Source organism: Oncorhynchus clarkii, chromosome 9, assembly GCF_045791955.1.
Source record: "Oncorhynchus clarkii lewisi isolate Uvic-CL-2024 chromosome 9, UVic_Ocla_1.0, whole genome shotgun sequence".
Classification (NCBI taxonomy): Eukaryota; Metazoa; Chordata; class Actinopteri; order Salmoniformes; family Salmonidae; genus Oncorhynchus; species Oncorhynchus clarkii.
Window position 1 is genome coordinate 17,547,872 of NC_092155.1, and position 17,578 is coordinate 17,565,449.

The window sequence follows — 17,578 nt, forward strand, 5'->3', positions numbered from 1 at the left end:
TCTACTGTGTGAATAGGGTTTCAGGCTCAACCTCTCTCTACTGTGTGAATAGGGTTTCAGGCTCAACCTCTCTCTACTGTGTGATTAGGGTTTCAGGCTCAACCTCTCTACTGTGTGAATAGGGTTTCAGACTCAACCTCTCTTACTGGAGAAGACAGACAGGGTTGGGGAGTAACAGACTACATGTAATCCGTTACATGTAAGGGATTACAAAAAAAAAGTAACTGAAATCCGTTACGTTACCAGCAAAAATATTGTAATCAAAAACATCTTTGGCACTTCTCTGTTTTCTCAATGACATTGAAATCAACATTGAAAAAAGGGGCAATTTTAAGTTTGTTCCACCTGAGCGAATCTGACCACAAGTCAGAGACCACTATGATGACACACCAAATGTGTTTGAAGGATCGCAGGGAAAAGAGCAGGAATAGGCTTTTACAGGCTACAGTCCAAGATATGTGTTCCAATGGTGCGACTGCTGTTGGCATCCAAAGATTATCCAAATTGAATAAACGCTTGGAGGTAAAGGATGGCAGTAGTGGTGTAGTCTACGGTGATACGGATATCACTTACTATTGATATCTACATAGCACATTGATGTGAATCACACTGCTGCTCTCTCATTTAGCTATTTGTGCCTTAAGGATTGTGGTTGTTGTGGATGGTTGTTCAAATTTAAATGTGTATTTGAACCCAATAATGGTTGAATTCGAGAAGTTTAAGGTGCCGATCAATCATTGTTTCTGAAACCAGTGGACAGCCAGTGAAAATGCGTTCTTGCAACAGTAGCATAGTGCAGATCCCAGCCTACAGAATAAAAGTGAGGCTTTTATTGCTCAATCTAATTCATGCTGATAAAATAAATCCATATGCCTGATGGACACATGCTCAAACTCACACACTTTTAAAGGGGCAATCTGTAGTTGCTACATCCATTTTTGGACTTATAAATTATATATATACATTGATACTTGAAGAATATAACTTGTAAATGCCTCATGAGCTTAGTTCAACTGTCACACTCCATGAGAACCCAAAATATAAACTTGTTTTTCTCCTATGTTTGTAAACATTGTAAATGTAAACAAACATTGTTTAGCCTCAAAACATGGTTAAAACAATACTTTTTATATCATAGATGGTCAGTCCTTGCATCCATAGCTCTGTACTAATCAGAGAGTGTTTACATTTCTCCAGGCCCATCCCTCAGCTTTTTACCAAAACAGAGGCGGGGTGTCCGTTTTGTTATTGTTTCATCTGTGAATTTTCCCTTTAAACAGCTGCATATTATTAAGATATCAAAGTGTCACCAACAAAAAGGTAAACAATAGGCCTATAGCAAATGCAGTATAGGACATTAATTTTTCAGTTGTGCTGAAAGCATGCCATTCCGTGAGCGCAGCATTTATTTTTCAACTCGAATCAATCAATGAGCCCAATCGGTCCTCCATAACAACAAAATCATAAACAACAGAGTAAGGCTGGCTAATAAGTCCTTCGTTTTGGGGTTATGCTCAGGTAAAACATTTTGGCTAGTCCATACTTCCATATTTCCAAGTCCTATTCTTGAAGATTAAGGGGTATACCATTTATTGGAATGACTGTAATACTGATAGACTTTGGTTTTTAATGTAAAGATATAATTTAATCGTATGTAGTAGAAAGCGATGGGTTAGAAGACTACATAACCAACCCATAAAATAAAATGTAACATCCATATATGGACAGTTATATCAACTTTAACATTGAATTATCCTGCAATAGATCGTTCAACTGGTAACATACATTTTTGTCTTCTTCTAATGCCTTAATCTAAAAGTAACTGCATGTAATCAGATTACATTACTGACTTTGGGTAATCCAAAAGTTGCTTTACTGATGACAATTTTGGACAGGTAACTAGTAACAGATTACATTTAGAAAGTAATCTACCCAACCCTGAAGACGGAGTACACAAAAAGTCTGTGAACATTTTCAGACAGATGGGGAAATATTTTCCTTATGTGTCTCTGTGATTTTAGACGATCTAATGTGAGTCCATACTATTCTACTCTGGCTGTGTAAAGCTAGCTGAGTACATTCCTCCAGTCAGTGAAACAGTGTGTGTCTGTTCCTGGCTGCAGTGTGGATCCACTTTCTCTGACTGACTCTTTATTTGTGATGAGAGGAGGGACTGAGATCTCAATTCATTTCAATTCAATTGAAGGGGCTTTATTGGCATGGGAAACATGTGTTAACATTGCCAAAGCAAGTGAGGTAGATAATAAACAAAAGTGAAATAAAGATAAAAAATCTCTCTCACACACACACACACACACACCACACCACACACACACTCCTCAAGTCTGCCCATCCATCCAAAATAAATGTGATTGGTTGATTGAGTAATTGATAATACTTACGTTCCTCACACAGTCTACCCATCCACCCCTCAGGACAGGAACAGGTGTTGGGTCTGTGACACACCCCTCCGTTCAGGCACTGCAGCCAACACACCGCTGGAGAGAGCAGGAAGACACACACACCTGATTGAAGCCAAAGTACTGAGACATCCTCCAAACAGTCCCCATCTGACGCGTAGAGAGGCTCCATAGAAGAGAAAGCATTCAGTTAAGATAGCTAGTACTGTTTAAATAGAAAAGAGATAATGATACTGGTAGTCGTGCCGTGATTGACCTTGACCATGCAACTTCATGCACTGGGATAAAGACAGCATTCGAAAAAACTGCATTTCTTCATAGAAATGGTTCAAACCACATAGCCACCCAACAGACGGTGCCATAGAGACAGGCATCCCTAGGCAACCCTACGATCTGTATAGTATGTACAAGTAAAGTGGGAAGTGTGTACGGGCAGAGTAGGGAGTGTGTACAGCACAAAGGACTGGTGAAGCGGAGGGGAGGGCACGCAAGGTGTCAGGAGTAGACAGGATGCCCTCCTTTTAGGGCGCAGTAGGGGTGCAGTCTCTCTACCTCTGCAGACGGGAGGGGGGGTCCAGGTCCTGTTTTCCAGACACATACTCCTGCCGTGGCCCTCTACGGCATACCCTCCGAAACATGAGTACACGGCCACGTCCCCGAACTGGAACACCGCCCCCCGCACCACCCCGTTGGCCACGTGGAGAGGGGGGCCGCAGGACACCCCTGTGCCAAAACGGACGGACAGCCCCTCTGGTTACTTCCAACTCATTTAGAGACCTATGTTATGTACATGTTATCACACGTGTCTCTAAAACTTTTGATGGTATGAAGTCTCTGCTTTTCAACAAAAAAACATGAATAGAATAACTTTCCCCCTAGGGATGATGGGAGGTGTTGCCAGAGAAGTCATGTTTGGATAATATCATCTCAAATCAAATCAGTATCAGTAAATAACACATTGAATGGTCTGTCGTAGAAAGTAGGCATTGCAGCTGTGTCAAGTCTTCAAAGAAATGCCATGCAGAGATGTGTCGACATGTCGAAGAGTGTGACTCAACAGAGTGTGTGTTCATTTTCCTTGTAAGGCCTAGAAAACCAATCCAACCAATGAGAATACATCAAAGTGTTGGACAAGCTAGAGCCAGACAGACATGCAAATATATCTACCTCTGCACACCATACAAAGAAACAACAAGGTGCTGTATACCAACAGTACAACAACAGAATCAAGCAAGTTAGGGAGAATGAAAACAGTGTAAACACCCTGCAAATGGTTTCCATAGCAGCTGTAAACCCAGAATTAGTCACAAACATGCCCGCCACAACAGATCTGCTTAATGGAGCCCATTCATCTAGTCTAACACAAGCTGCCCACAGAGACAGAGACAGAGGAGAGATGGAGACAGAGACAGAAGAGAGACAGAGACAGAGGAGAGACAGAGACAGAGAAGAGACAGAGACAGAGGAGAGACAGAGGAGAGACAGAGACAGAGGAGAGACAGAGACAGAGACAGAGGAGAGACAGAGGAGAGACAGAGACAGAAGAGACAGAGGAGAGACAGAGACAGAGGAGGGACAGAGACAGAGGAGAGACAGAGACAGAGGAGAGACAGAGGAGAGACAGAGACAGAGACAGAGGAGAGACAGAGGAGAGACAGAGACATAGGAGAGACAGAGGAGAGACAGAGACAGAGGAGAGACAGAGACAGAGGAGAGAGAGACAGAGGCGAGACAGAGACAGAGACAGAGACAGAGACAGAGACAGAGGAGAGACAGAGACAGAGGAGAGAAAGAGACAGAGGAGAGACAGAGACAGAGGAGAGACAGAGGAGAGACAGAGACAGAGACAGAGGAGAGACAGAGGAGAGACAGAGACAGAGACATAGGAGAGACAGAGGAGAGACAGAGACAGAGGAGAGACAGAGGAGAGACAGAGACAGAGGAGACAGAGGAGAGACAGAGACAGAGGAGAGACAGAGACAGAGGAGAGACAGAGACAGAGGAGAGACAGAGACAGAGGAGAGACAGAGACAGAGACAGTGGAGAGACAGACAGAGACAGAGGAGAGACAGAAACAGAGACAGAGGAGAGACAGAGACAGAGGAGAGACAGAGACAGAGGAGAGACAGAGAGACAGAGGCGAGACAGAGACATGGGAGAGACAGAGACAGAGACAGAGGAGAGACAGAGACAGAGGAGAGACAGAGACAGAGGAGAGACAGAGGAGAGACAGAGACAGAGACGAGACAGAGACAGAGGAGAGACAGAGACAGAGGAGAGACAGAGACAGAGGAGAGACAGAGACAGAGACAGAGACGAGACAGAGACAGAGGAGAGACAGAGACAGAGGAGAGACAGAGACAGAGACAGAGACAGAGACAGAGACAGAGAGAGAAGAGGAGAGGAAGTGATGGAAAACTACAGAAGACGATAGTAAGGATCCATGGTCAATGTGCAGTAAGCAGGTCACGCAGACAGAAAAGGAGAAAACATGCAGGGGTGGATCCTATATCAATGTATATGTTCAGTTTCTGCAATTATAATATTGTTATGTTACAAGTTGATTCACTTCTGTATAGTAAAAAGAGTTATAGAAAAAAAACTGTGGACTTGACACAGTATCATGATCCCAAAAATTCACAGAAAGACCAGCATATCACGTTATCCACTGCACAGATGCCTCCTTGTTTCTTGGAAGAATGAGAGAAGGCGACTGACTAGCGTGGGAGCACAGCGTGATGACTCAATCACCGTTTATGATATTGTTTGGAAGGCAGACCATCTGTGGGCTACCGCAGAGGTCAAACACATCTTATCAGGGACTATCTGACTGATGAAACTTCAATCGACTAAATGAATGTTACTGTGTGAATTAAATTGTCATGTTTGGATTGTTTCAAGAGTTCATAAGGAGCTATGAATTTGTATATGTTTTATTGTACTGTAAGTGCTATGGATTTATTGTTACAGATCAAATGTTATTCTGTTCGTCAGACGGCGAATAGTTCATAGAGGAGCGACACGGGGGTCAGCTTTTATCATACAGTGTTGTTGAGGTGTGGCGATTAGAATAGAGATTGTGTGTGAAGCTGTATGCCTTTTGTTTGAATGTTTTATGCCACGCAAAGTGATGTTAATTAGAAGATAGGACATACTGGGAGAGACAGGAGAGACAGAGACAGAGACAGAGACAGAGACAGAGGAGAGACAGAGACAGAGACAGAGACAGAGGAGAGACAGATAGAGACAGAGGAGAGACAGAGACAGAGACAGAGGAGAGACAGAGACAGAGACAGAGGAGAGACAGAGACAGAGACAGAGACAGAGGAGAGACAGAGACAGAGACAGAGGAGAGACAGAGACAGAGGAGAGACAGAGACAGAGACAGAGACAGAGACAGAGACAGAGACAGAGACAGAGACAGAGACAGGAGAGACAGAGACAGAGACAGGAGAGACAGAGACAGAGACAGAGACAGAGACAGAGACAGAGACAGAGGAGAGACAGAGACAGAGGAGAGACAGAGAGAGACAGAGGAGAGACAGAGACAGAGACAGAGAGACAGACAGAGACAGAGGAGAGACAGAGACAGAGACAGAGTAGAGACAGAGACAGAGACAGAGTAGAGACAGGGACAGAGACAGAGGAGAGACAGAGGCAGAGACAGACAGAGGAGAGACAGAGACAGAGACAGAGGAGAGACAGAGGAGAGACAGAGACAGAGGAGAGACAGGGGAGACAGAGGAGAGACAGAGACAGAGACAGAGGAGAGACAGAGACAGATGAGAGACAGAGGAGAGACAGAGACAGAGGAGAGACAGAGACAGAGGAGAGACAGAGACAGAGGAGAGACAGGGGAGACAGAGACAGAGGAGAGACAGAGACAGAGACAGAGGAGAGACAGAGACAGAGGAGAGACAGACAGAGGAGAGACAGAGACAGAGACAGAGGAGAGACAGAGACAGAGGAGAGACAGAGACAGAGGAGAGACAGAGGAGAGACAGAGGAGAGACAGAGACAGAGGAGAGACAGAGACAGAGGAGAGACAGAGACAGAGGAGAGACAGGGGAGACAGAGACAGAGGAGAGACAGAGACAGAGGAGAGACAGACAGAGGAGAGACAGAGGAGAGACAGAGACAGAGGAGAGACAGGGGAGACAGAGACAGAGGAGAGACAGAGACAGAGGAGAGACAGAGACAGAGGAGAGACAGAGACAGAGACAGAGGAGAGACAGAGACAGAGGAGAGACAGAGACAGAGACAGAGGAGAGACAGAGGAGAGACAGAGACAGAGACAGAGGAGAGACAGAGACAGAGGAGAGACAGAGACAGAGGAGAGACAGAGACAGAGGAGAGACAGAGACAGAGACAGAGGAGAGACAGAGACAGAGGAGAGACAGAGACAGAGGAGAGACAGAGACAGAGGAGAGACAGAGACAGAGACAGAGTAGAGACAGGGACAGAGACAGAGGAGAGAGAGAGGCAGAGACAGACAGAGGAGAGACAGAGACAGAGACAGAGGAGAGACAGAGGAGAGACAGAGACAGAGGAGAGACAGGGGAGACAGAGGAGAGACAGAGACAGAGACAGAGGAGAGACAGAGACAGATGAGAGACAGAGGAGAGACAGAGACAGAGGAGAGACAGAGACAGAGGAGAGACAGAGACAGAGGAGAGACAGGGGAGACAGAGACAGAGGAGAGACAGAGACAGAGACAGAGGAGAGACAGAGACAGAGGAGAGACAGACAGAGGAGAGACAGAGACAGAGACAGAGGAGAGACAGAGACAGAGGAGAGACAGAGACAGAGGAGAGACAGAGGAGAGACAGAGGAGAGACAGAGACAGAGGAGAGACAGAGACAGAGGAGAGACAGAGACAGAGGAGAGACAGGGGAGACAGAGACAGAGGAGAGACAGAGACAGAGGAGAGACAGAGACAGAGGAGAGACAGAGACAGAGACAGAGGAGAGACAGAGACAGAGGAGAGACAGAGACAGAGACAGAGGAGAGACAGAGGAGAGACAGAGACAGAGACAGAGGAGAGACAGAGACAGAGGAGAGACAGAGGAGAGACAGAGACAGAGGAGAGACAGAGACAGAGACAGAGGAGAGACAGAGACAGAGGAGAGACAGAGACAGAGGAGAGACAGAGACAGAGGAGAGACAGAGACAGAGACAGAGTAGAGACAGGGACAGAGACAGAGGAGAGACAGAGGCAGAGACAGACAGAGGAGAGACAGAGACAGAGACAGAGGAGAGACAGAGGAGAGACAGAGACAGAGGAGAGACAGGGGAGACAGAGGAGAGACAGAGACAGAGACAGAGGAGAGACAGAGACAGATGAGAGACAGAGGAGAGACAGAGACAGAGGAGAGACAGAGACAGAGGAGAGACAGAGACAGAGGCGAGACAGGGGAGACAGAGACAGAGGAGAGACAGAGACAGAGACAGAGGAGAGACAGAGACAGAGGAGAGACAGACAGAGGAGAGACAGAGACAGAGACAGAGGAGAGACAGAGACAGAGGAGAGACAGAGACAGAGGAGAGACAGAGGAGAGACAGAGGAGAGACAGAGACAGAGGAGAGACAGAGGAGAGACAGAGACAGAGGAGAGACAGGGGAGACAGAGACAGAGGAGAGACAGAGACAGAGGAGAGACAGAGACAGAGGAGAGACAGAGACAGAGACAGAGGAGAGACAGAGACAGAGGAGAGACAGAGACAGAGACAGAGACAGAGGAGAGACAGAGGAGAGACAGAGACAGAGACAGAGGAGAGACAGAGACAGAGGAGAGACAGAGACAGAGGAGAGACAGAGACAGAGGAGAGACAGAGACAGAGACAGAGGAGAGACAGAGACAGAGGAGAGACAGAGACAGAGACAGAGACAGAGGAGAGACAGAGGAGAGACAGAGACAGAGACAGAGGAGAGACAGAGACAGAGGAGAGACAGAGACAGAGGAGAGACAGAGACAGAGGAGAGACAGAGACAGAGACAGAGGAGAGACAGAGACAGAGGAGAGACAGAGACAGAGGAGAGACAGAGACAGAGGAGAGACAGAGGAGAGACAGAGACAGAGGAGAGACAGAGGAGAGACAGTAGTTGCCGCTACTGGAAGAATGAAAGCTGGTTTTAAATGTTGATCATGGAGTCATTGGTAAACCAATCTCCTGATGTACGTTTGTATGTCATAGTTGTGAATCTGTCTATGCTGTTAAGACTTCTCATATGTTGTATTCTTTTTATCGTGAAGATTTCTGCTGTGTGCCATTTGTTAATTGTATTCTTATTTCGTAACTGTGGTGAATCAGATTACTTTTAAATGGATTGGAACCGTAGTCTTCACATTTCTGACTAGTATTCCTTGAATTATTATTTGGTGAAATGTGTAATGGTAAATGTTATTCACAATATACATAGCATATATGCTCAATCTCTAACTGTGCATCTCTGAGCTAAGGTTAACTTAGCCATTTAATGCTAGGACACTGGCTGAAAGATATTAGGTCTTTGTCCCTTAACCTCTCAATAATTATATAACGGTAAACCTCGACACGTACATAGTATTCATAGTATTCATAGTATTCATAGTATTCATAGTATTCATAGTATTCATAGTATTCTGAGTGGATCGCAACCGCTGCTGTCCCCACTGGATACGACTATGGGTCTGTAGCATTCACTTAATAATGGAGTCAGATTGATGAATATAGTTCATAATTCAACATCATCTTTACACATCTACATAATGGAGACCCCTCATCCTCAGTCAATGGGGATTTCCACCAACCTACATAATGGAGACCCCTCATCCTCAGTCAATGGGGATTTCCACCAACCTACATAATGGAGACCCCTCATCCTCAGTCAATGGGGATTTCCACCAACCTACATAATGGAGACCCCTCATCCCCAGTCAATGGGGATTTCCACCAACCTACATAATGGAGACCCCTCATCCTCAGTCAATGGGGATTTCCACCAACCTACATAATGGAGACCCCTCATCCTCAGTCAATGGGGATTTCCACCAACCTACATAATGGAGACCCCTCATCCTCAGTCAATGGGGATTTCCACCAACCTACATAATGGAGACCCCTCATCCTCAGTCAATGGGGATTTCCACCAACCTACATAATGGAGACCCCTCATCCTCAGTCAATGGGGATTTCCACCAACCTACATAATGGAGACCCCTCATCCTCAGTCAATGGGGATTTCCACCAACCTACATAATGGAGACCCCTCATCCTCAGTCAATGGGGATTTCCACCAACCTACATAATGGAGACCCCTCATCCTCAGTCAATGGGGATTTCCACCAACCTACATAATGGAGACCCCTCATCCTCAGTCAATGGAGATTTCCACCAACCTACATAATGGTTAGATCATTTCCACCACACTAGAAATGGAGACTCATTCCGTTAAAGAGGATTTTATATATTACACTAGACTTGTACATGTACAGATCCATCCCCATAGAAATCCCATTCTAATTCCAAATTGTATGTTCCCACCATTCATTCAAGAAACACACTTGCTTGGAAGGAAACACAGCGCAACAGGAAATGGTTTAGAATATGCAGCAATGATTTTGCTTTGCAAACAACCTGAGCCTCAGAGATTTCCCCATGTTAATCTTGTTTTAAGTGGTCTATGTGCTCACCGTCTGCTGGCTTCCACATTTCTGACCTCTGCGTTGTGGGTGAAACAACAGCAGTAAATTCAGTTTATTTAAACAGTCACCTTGGTTAATTCTAAACTAAAGTGTCACATAATTGGTCAGCTGCGCGATTAAGTTCTGGGTCCATACTTGTTAAGAGATGAAGAGATGCTAGAATGACGAGCTCCACCCTCTCTCTTTGCACGTTATGAGACGAAACGCCCCTCCCCTTCCAAAATTGGAAAGATGCTTACGCCTGCAAAATTGTGATTTGTCAAAAAAACAGACTAAGCCCTGGAACTACTGCTGCTTGTAATTCCACACATCCCATTCCTTCCCCACAGATTCTATGCTACCAGTTATGTTTACGTAGATCCGTCCACGAGATATTATATAAGCAGCCAAAGCTGCTAAAAAAAATGCTTGTGTGAGTTGAACATGTTCTGTTCATGGGTCAAGTCGTGTATCAGTATGTGTAAACACTTGTGAGAATACACTACAGTTGAAGTCGGAAGTTTATACACCTTAGCCAAACACATTTAAACTCAGTTTTTCACAATTCCTGACATTTAGTCCTAGTAAAAATTCCCTGTCTTAGGCCAGTTACGATCACCACGTTATTTTAAGAATGTGAAATGTCAGAATAATAGTAGAGAGAATGATTTATTTCAGCTTTCATTTCCTACATCACATTCCCAGTGGGTCAGAAGTTTACATACACTCAATTAGTATTTGGTATCATTGCCTTTAAATTGTTTAACTTGGGTCAAACATTTCAGGTAGCCTTCCACAAGCTTCCCACAATAAGTTGGGTGAATTTTCGCCCATTCCTCCTGACAGAGCTGATGTAACTGAGTCAGGTGGGTAGGCCTCCTTGCTCGAACAAGCTTTTTCAGTTCTGCCCACAAATTTACTATGGGATTGAGGTCAGGGCTTTGTGATGGCCACTCCAATACCTTGACTTTGTTGTCCTTAAGCCATTTTGCCACAACTTTGGAAGTATTCTTGGGGTCATTGTCCATTTAGAAGACCCATTTGCGACCAAGCTTTAACTTCCTGACTGATGTCTTGAGATGTTGCTTCAATATATCCACACAATTTTCCCTTCCTCATGATGTCATCAATTTTGTGAAGTGCACCAGACCCTCCTGCAGCAAAGCACACCCACAACATGATGCTGCTACACGGTTGGGATGGTGTTCTTCGGCTTGCAAGCCTCCCCCTTTTTTCCTCCAAACATAACAATGGTCATTATGGCCGAACAGTTCTATTTTTGTTTCATCAGACCAGAGGACATTTCTCCATAAAGTATGATCTTTGTCCCCATGTGCAGTTGCAAACCATAGTCTGGCTTTTTTATGGCAGTTTTGGAGCAGTGGCTTCTTCCTTGCTGAGCGGCCATTCAGGTTATATCGATATAGGACTTGTTTTACTGTGGATATAGATACTTTTGTACCTGTTTCCTCCAGCATCTTCACAAGGTCCGTTGCTTTTGTTCTGTGATTGATTTGCACTTTTCGCACCAAAGTACGTTCATCTCTAGGAGACAGAACGCGTCTCCTTCCTGAGTGGTATGACGACTGAGTGGTGCCATTGTGTTTATACTTGCGTACTATTGTTTGTATAGATGAACGTGGTACCTTCAGGCGTTTGGAAATTGCTCCCAAGGATGAACCAGACTTGTGGAGGTCTACAATTTTTTTTTCTGTGGTCTTGGCTGATTTCTTTTGAGTTTCCCATGATGTTAACCAATAAGGCACTGAGTTTGAAGGTAGGCCTTGAAATACATCCACAGGTGCACCTCCAATTGTCTCAAATGATGTTAATTAGCCTATCAGAAGCTTCTAAAGCCATGACATCATTTTCTGGAATTTTCCAAACTGTTAAAAGGCACAGTCAACTTGGTGTATGTAAACTTCTGACCCACTGGAATTGTGATACAGTGAATTGTAAGTGAAGTAATCCGGCTTGTTGGAAAAGTTACTTGTGTCATGGACAAAGTACATGTCCTAACCGACTTGCCAAAACTATAGTTTTTTAACAAGAAATTTGTGGAGTGGTTGAAAAACGAGTTTTAATGACTCCAACTTATGTGTATGTAAACTTCCGACTTCAACTGTATGTGTTTCTCTTTTACAGACTCAAGTGATATCTGTGTCTTTGTGAGCAGGGATAGTGGAGCGATTCTAGGAATCTGAGAGAACTAAGGGCAATTAAAAGCAATGTTCCAGCGACCGTAGAGACTGCATTCACGGTAAATGCTGCGTATGTCGGCCCAACCAGAAATTACCTTTACATTTTTACGCGGATCTTCCACGATACTTGAATCCAGCCCTCGATCGCGTCCCAAATGGCATCATTTTCCCTATATAGTGCACTACTTTTTATGAGAGCTCTATGGGCCCTGGTCAATAGTAGTGGACTATAAAGTGAATAGGAGGTTCATTTGGTACGCATTTCTACATTATATCAGAGTAAACTCCCACCCGGTAAACAACAATATCAATATGCTGACTCATTCTCAACTGTAACTAATCTCTCACATCTACCCTCTGGGACATGGGTGTTCCTTCCACCTACTGTAGGCTGCATCTGAAATGGAACCCTATTCACTATATAGTGCACTACTGTTAAAACCAGGGCCCATAGGGCTAGGGTCAAAAGTAGTGCACTATATAGGGAGCGGAGTGCCATTTCGGACACAACCTAGAGAACACACTTCATGGCTGCACTGATTTTATGGCTGTTCTTTTTAATAAAACACTAACCTTGACATGTACCAGATGAAGGTGTATAGAGAGAGAGAGAGAGAGAGTTGACGGAGGAAGTAAGATTCAACCCTTCTATGTTGGCCAAGAATGCTACACCTTATCTTTAAATTGTCGTTTCGTTCCAATGTCAATATCCTCGTTGGGACGTGAAGTAATGAAACACTAATATGTGGTGGAGGGGTTGGTGTAGCCTACCTACCAGTCATATCTTACATTGTTGACCAGACACTCTCGGCGTAGTATACTGGGTTGTCCTGATGAGGTAGGTTTTGTGTTCAGGCTTTCGTTCTAGCCCTGCGCTAACCTAACTTAGCAGGCATAGAAAGATGCCTGAGCAAAGTCTCCACAGAAGTTAGTCTGAAAATACTGTATCCCTAAAAACCAGCAACATCTGCTTTCTGCCAATGTCGCTAAGGCTGGCCCTGCACTAGTTTAGTGGTTAATGGTTTATTTATTAACTTTAGATAACCAGCTAAAAAAAGGTAGTTGGCAACACATTCTCTTGTACAATAATGAGCTGATTGGCTGTGTTAGTACCCTGGAACAAAACCCTACACCCCATGTGGATCTCCAGGACCAGGCTTGAAGAACAGTAGTTTAAAGCCTCTACTCACTCTCACAGGCAGTGCTGACTGGGGTCCATGTCTGGTCGCTCCTACAGGTGATGGAGGCGGTGCCTTTTCCCTGGTGGCCCTTGGGACAGGTGAACGGTAATGACTGACCCACGTAGAACAGCCGTTTAGAAGTGTTAACACTCCCACTGCTCTCCTTCCATCCAGGGGGAGGGGGACATGGTTTGGCTGCATGGGGAGACACAGAGTATAGTATTGGATTACGATGTAGACATGACAAATGTAGGGGGGAATAGCAGTAGGGGAGCATGAATATGTATGAATGTGTGTATACAGGGTATGATGGTGGATTAGAGACAGTTTCAGCAAAAGCCCATGGGCTACATGTACATGTCATAACAAGGTGTGTAAATATTTGTGAGACTATGACAGCTCTGTGGGTCACCTATAATGACAGAGTTCTCTATTACACGCTTTGCTCAAGTAGCAGTATATCCCTCGGGGAAAAGCTGAGTCAGTAGTTATGTTTCCATTACTTTTATCCAGTGATTTTTGGTTGTTGTCAACGTTTAGAAAGTTTGCATCGAAAATTGATTGCCTGTTACGGTGCATTTCCGTTGAACTGTAAAAAAATAAAAATATAAATAAAAATGAACTGGTTTCCATGATCCATTTAGGCTAATTGCGCATTGGACTCCCGAGTGGTGCAGCGGTCTAAGGCACTGTATCTCAGTGCAAGAGGTGTCACTACAGTCCCTGGTTCAAATCCAGGATGCATCACATCCGGCCGTGATTTGGAGTCCCATAGGGCGGCTCACAGTCGTCCGTGATAGGCCATCATTATTAATAATAAATAGGTGACAGCCTGTTGCCTATGCCCCTCCCACTGATCTGTTTCACATCTCAGGTAACCTGCAAAAGCCAGCATGGATAGAATGCAAGAATTGACTAATATTTGCCATTCAAATAATGATCATGTGCCAACGTGTCGTCATGGAGAGACTTGCACTCCTGCTGTAGATCTGGAAACAAATTGGATGGTGAAACTTGCATCCAGCCAACCGAAAAGCAAGGCGAAGCAATTCAGGCAGTCGCGAAAGTCCAGACAATCCCTGTCCTGCAATGACACATTCTTTTTAGAGTTGAAAAATAGATTTAGCAAGCAGTAGGCGTTTAGGATTAAATCAGTAGTAGAGCTTTATAGTTGCGTAATGACATCACATGTACCTTAAAAAAATGATTTGGCATCATAATTTATTCGAAAAACATATTTTCCATTTGTCGCAATAAATAAAATTAGACAACATACAAATTCACCCCTGTCTAACGGATAAAAACGATCTTTGTAAAATGTATTCGATAGCGGGCATTTCCATTACACATGTCGCAATGTTTTTTTGTTGCTACATAGCTTTTCTCTAATAAACCTGGAAACTTGCCTAATGATCGTGTCAAAGAAACCTAATCTAAGAAGCTTAGATACACCAGGTCAGGCTGTCATTTCATTTAACCTTAATCAGCCATCAGTGCTCTTATACTGCGTTTACACAGGCAGAAAACAAGCATCTTTCTGGTACACAGGCCCAAAACAAGCATCTTTCTGGTAAAGAAGAAGGGCGGGGGGGTATGCCTTATGATTAACGAGATGTGGTGTGATCATAACAACATACAGGAACTCAAGTCCTTCTGTTCACCTGACTTAGAATTTCTCACAATCAAATGCCGACTGCGTTATCTACCTAGAGAATTCTCTTCGATTATAATCACAGCCGCATATATCCCCCCCAAGCAGACACGTCGATGGCACTTCATATAATGTTTACATACCCTACATTACTCATCTCATATGAATATACTGTACTCTATACCATCCACTGCATCTTGCCTATGCCATTCTATACCATCACTTATTCATATATTTTTCTTTTCATGTACATATTCTTATTAATTATTTTACACTTGTGTGTATAAGGTAGCTGTTGTGAAATTGTTAGGTTAGATTACTCGTTGGATATTACTGCTTTGTCGGAACTAGAAGCACAAGCATTTCTCTACACTCGCATTAACATCTGCACATATACCATGTGGATGTGACAAATCAAATTGGATTTCATTTGGTATTTTTTTCAATGAAGGGTCTTGAAAACAATCTGATGGTAAAAGATCTGATGTGATTGGTCAAAAGACCAATTAGTGAACAAAATATCAGAATTTGTCTGCCTGTGTAAACAGCCTTAATCACATTACTTTCAGGGCATTGGCTACAGTTTTGAAACTGCCTGTCAAACAGTGTTGAAGTTGCAAAGTATTACAGGCATTCTGTGTCGGCCCTCCCTCCCCTCCCTCTGTGGTGTATGTGTGTGTGTGTGTGTGTGTGTGTGTGTGTGTGTGTGTGTGTGTGTGTGTGTGTATGTGTGTGTGTGTGTGCGTGTGTGTGTGTGTGTGTGTGTGTGTGTGTGTGTGTGTGTTGGTGCTCCCTTCCCTCCCTCTGTGGTGTGGTATGTGTGTGCGTGTGTGTGTGTGCGTGTGTGTGTGTGTGTGTGTGTCAACCCTCCCCTTCCTCTGTGGTGTGGTATTAGTGTGTGTGTCTGTGTTTGTCAACCCTCCCCACCCTGTGTGGTCTGTTGTGCAAAGCTGATGTCCAAACCCCTAAAGAATGTGAGGTGTGGAAATACTTTTGGTTTTCTCTGGTTTGTTCTCAGTGTAGATTGGGTGCAAACCACTAGTAAGAACAGAGCCTGAGCTAAATGAATAAGATAAAACCACCAGCTGTCTCTTTTATTCTGTCAGGAGGTTTCCCTGACCATGTGACCTCACCAGGAAAAACTGGACCCTCTTTTCAGTCATGTGACCTGACCAAGAAAAACTCCTGCCCTGATTCTATGAAGCAAGAAGAAAAAGAAAAGATTTGAACACATTCATGTTTGTCTCAGAGTCTTACGTTGACAGAAGGGGAAGATGGAGCTCCATGTCCCATCGCCCATACACGCCACCAGAGCATCCCCCTGTAGGGCGTAGCCTTTATCACACTGAAACGCTACAGCACGCCCGGTGGTCAGGCTCTGCTCCTGCACCCTGCCATTCAACAACTCCTTGGGGATGTTACAACCCTGGCCAACTGAGAGGGAGAGTGGGAGAAGGAGAGAGAGGTATAGAGGGAGAGGGGAGAGAGGAAGAGGGAGAGAAAGATGGAGAAAGGGAGAGAGGGGAGGGTAATAAAGAACCTTGATTTTCCATGCTTCACATTTCAAATTGCCTTGTCAAACATTTCCAAAACCATTGCTTAGGAGACATTTGAACAGATACAGACTGTGGACAATACGATGAAGTATGAATAACTCATACCTTCACACGTTGGTGCAGGCAAACTCCATGTTCCGTTGGCCAAACAGGTGAGGTTCTGTGCACCAATTAGATGTAGGCCAGGGTTGCAAACATAGCTGACGTTGCTCTGGTACGTCTCCCCTGATGCCTGTAACTCTGCATTCTCCACTGAGGGAGGTGGACCACACGACACAGCTGAGGACGCACAAGATGGAAGAAGGAAACTGAAGTTAAATGAGGTTCATAAGCATTGCATGAATGAACGGATTGGACGTGTGCTCAAACGCAAACACACACACACTTACCGACACAGGTAGGCTGAGCCCCATTCCATGTTCTATCTCCTTGACAGGTTTGCACAGAGTCGCCCTGTAACAAGGTGAGTCACGGTATTAAACACTGAACACATACTGTATACACCAAATAGACACTGGTCATTGTGAATCTCTCTAAACATACAATGACTCAGCTTTCTCTCACAGTGACTCAGCTTTCTCTCACAGTGACTCAGCTTTCTCTGTTAACATTATGACCCACCATTTTATAGGAAATTGCATCATGTTATTTCCAGTAATGGAACATTAGCCTAGGCATTAGCAGATTACTTTTCACCCAGTAAGAGTGAAAGTAGAATTTATTTGATTTCTCACTGTAGCAATTGGAAAAATTCCATGCACTCAATTCCATGCATTCAAAATATTATGATCAATGAGGTTTTGCACAAAAAGGCTCCTTAACAGCTCCTACCCCCAAGCCATAAGACTGCTGAACAATTAATCAAATGGCCACCCGGACTGTTTACATTAACCCCCCCCCCCCCCC

General features: G+C 44.4%; 1 protein-coding gene across 1 annotated transcript in view; it reads right to left on the reverse strand.

The window, feature by feature from the left end:
- LOC139417482 (sushi, von Willebrand factor type A, EGF and pentraxin domain-containing protein 1-like) overlaps positions 1-17,578 on the reverse strand; it is a 171,971-nt gene that overhangs the window by 7,840 nt on the left and 146,553 nt on the right. Inside the window, exons 42-47 of the mRNA XM_071166761.1 lie at positions 17,062-17,125; positions 16,778-16,951; positions 16,374-16,550; positions 13,475-13,660; positions 2,973-3,143; positions 2,403-2,498 (exon numbers count right to left, since the gene is read on the reverse strand). Of these exons, the coding sequence (XP_071022862.1) occupies positions 2,403-2,498; positions 2,973-3,143; positions 13,475-13,660; positions 16,374-16,550; positions 16,778-16,951; positions 17,062-17,125 (868 nt within the window). The remainder of the gene's footprint in view (positions 1-2,402; positions 2,499-2,972; positions 3,144-13,474; positions 13,661-16,373; positions 16,551-16,777; positions 16,952-17,061; positions 17,126-17,578) is intronic.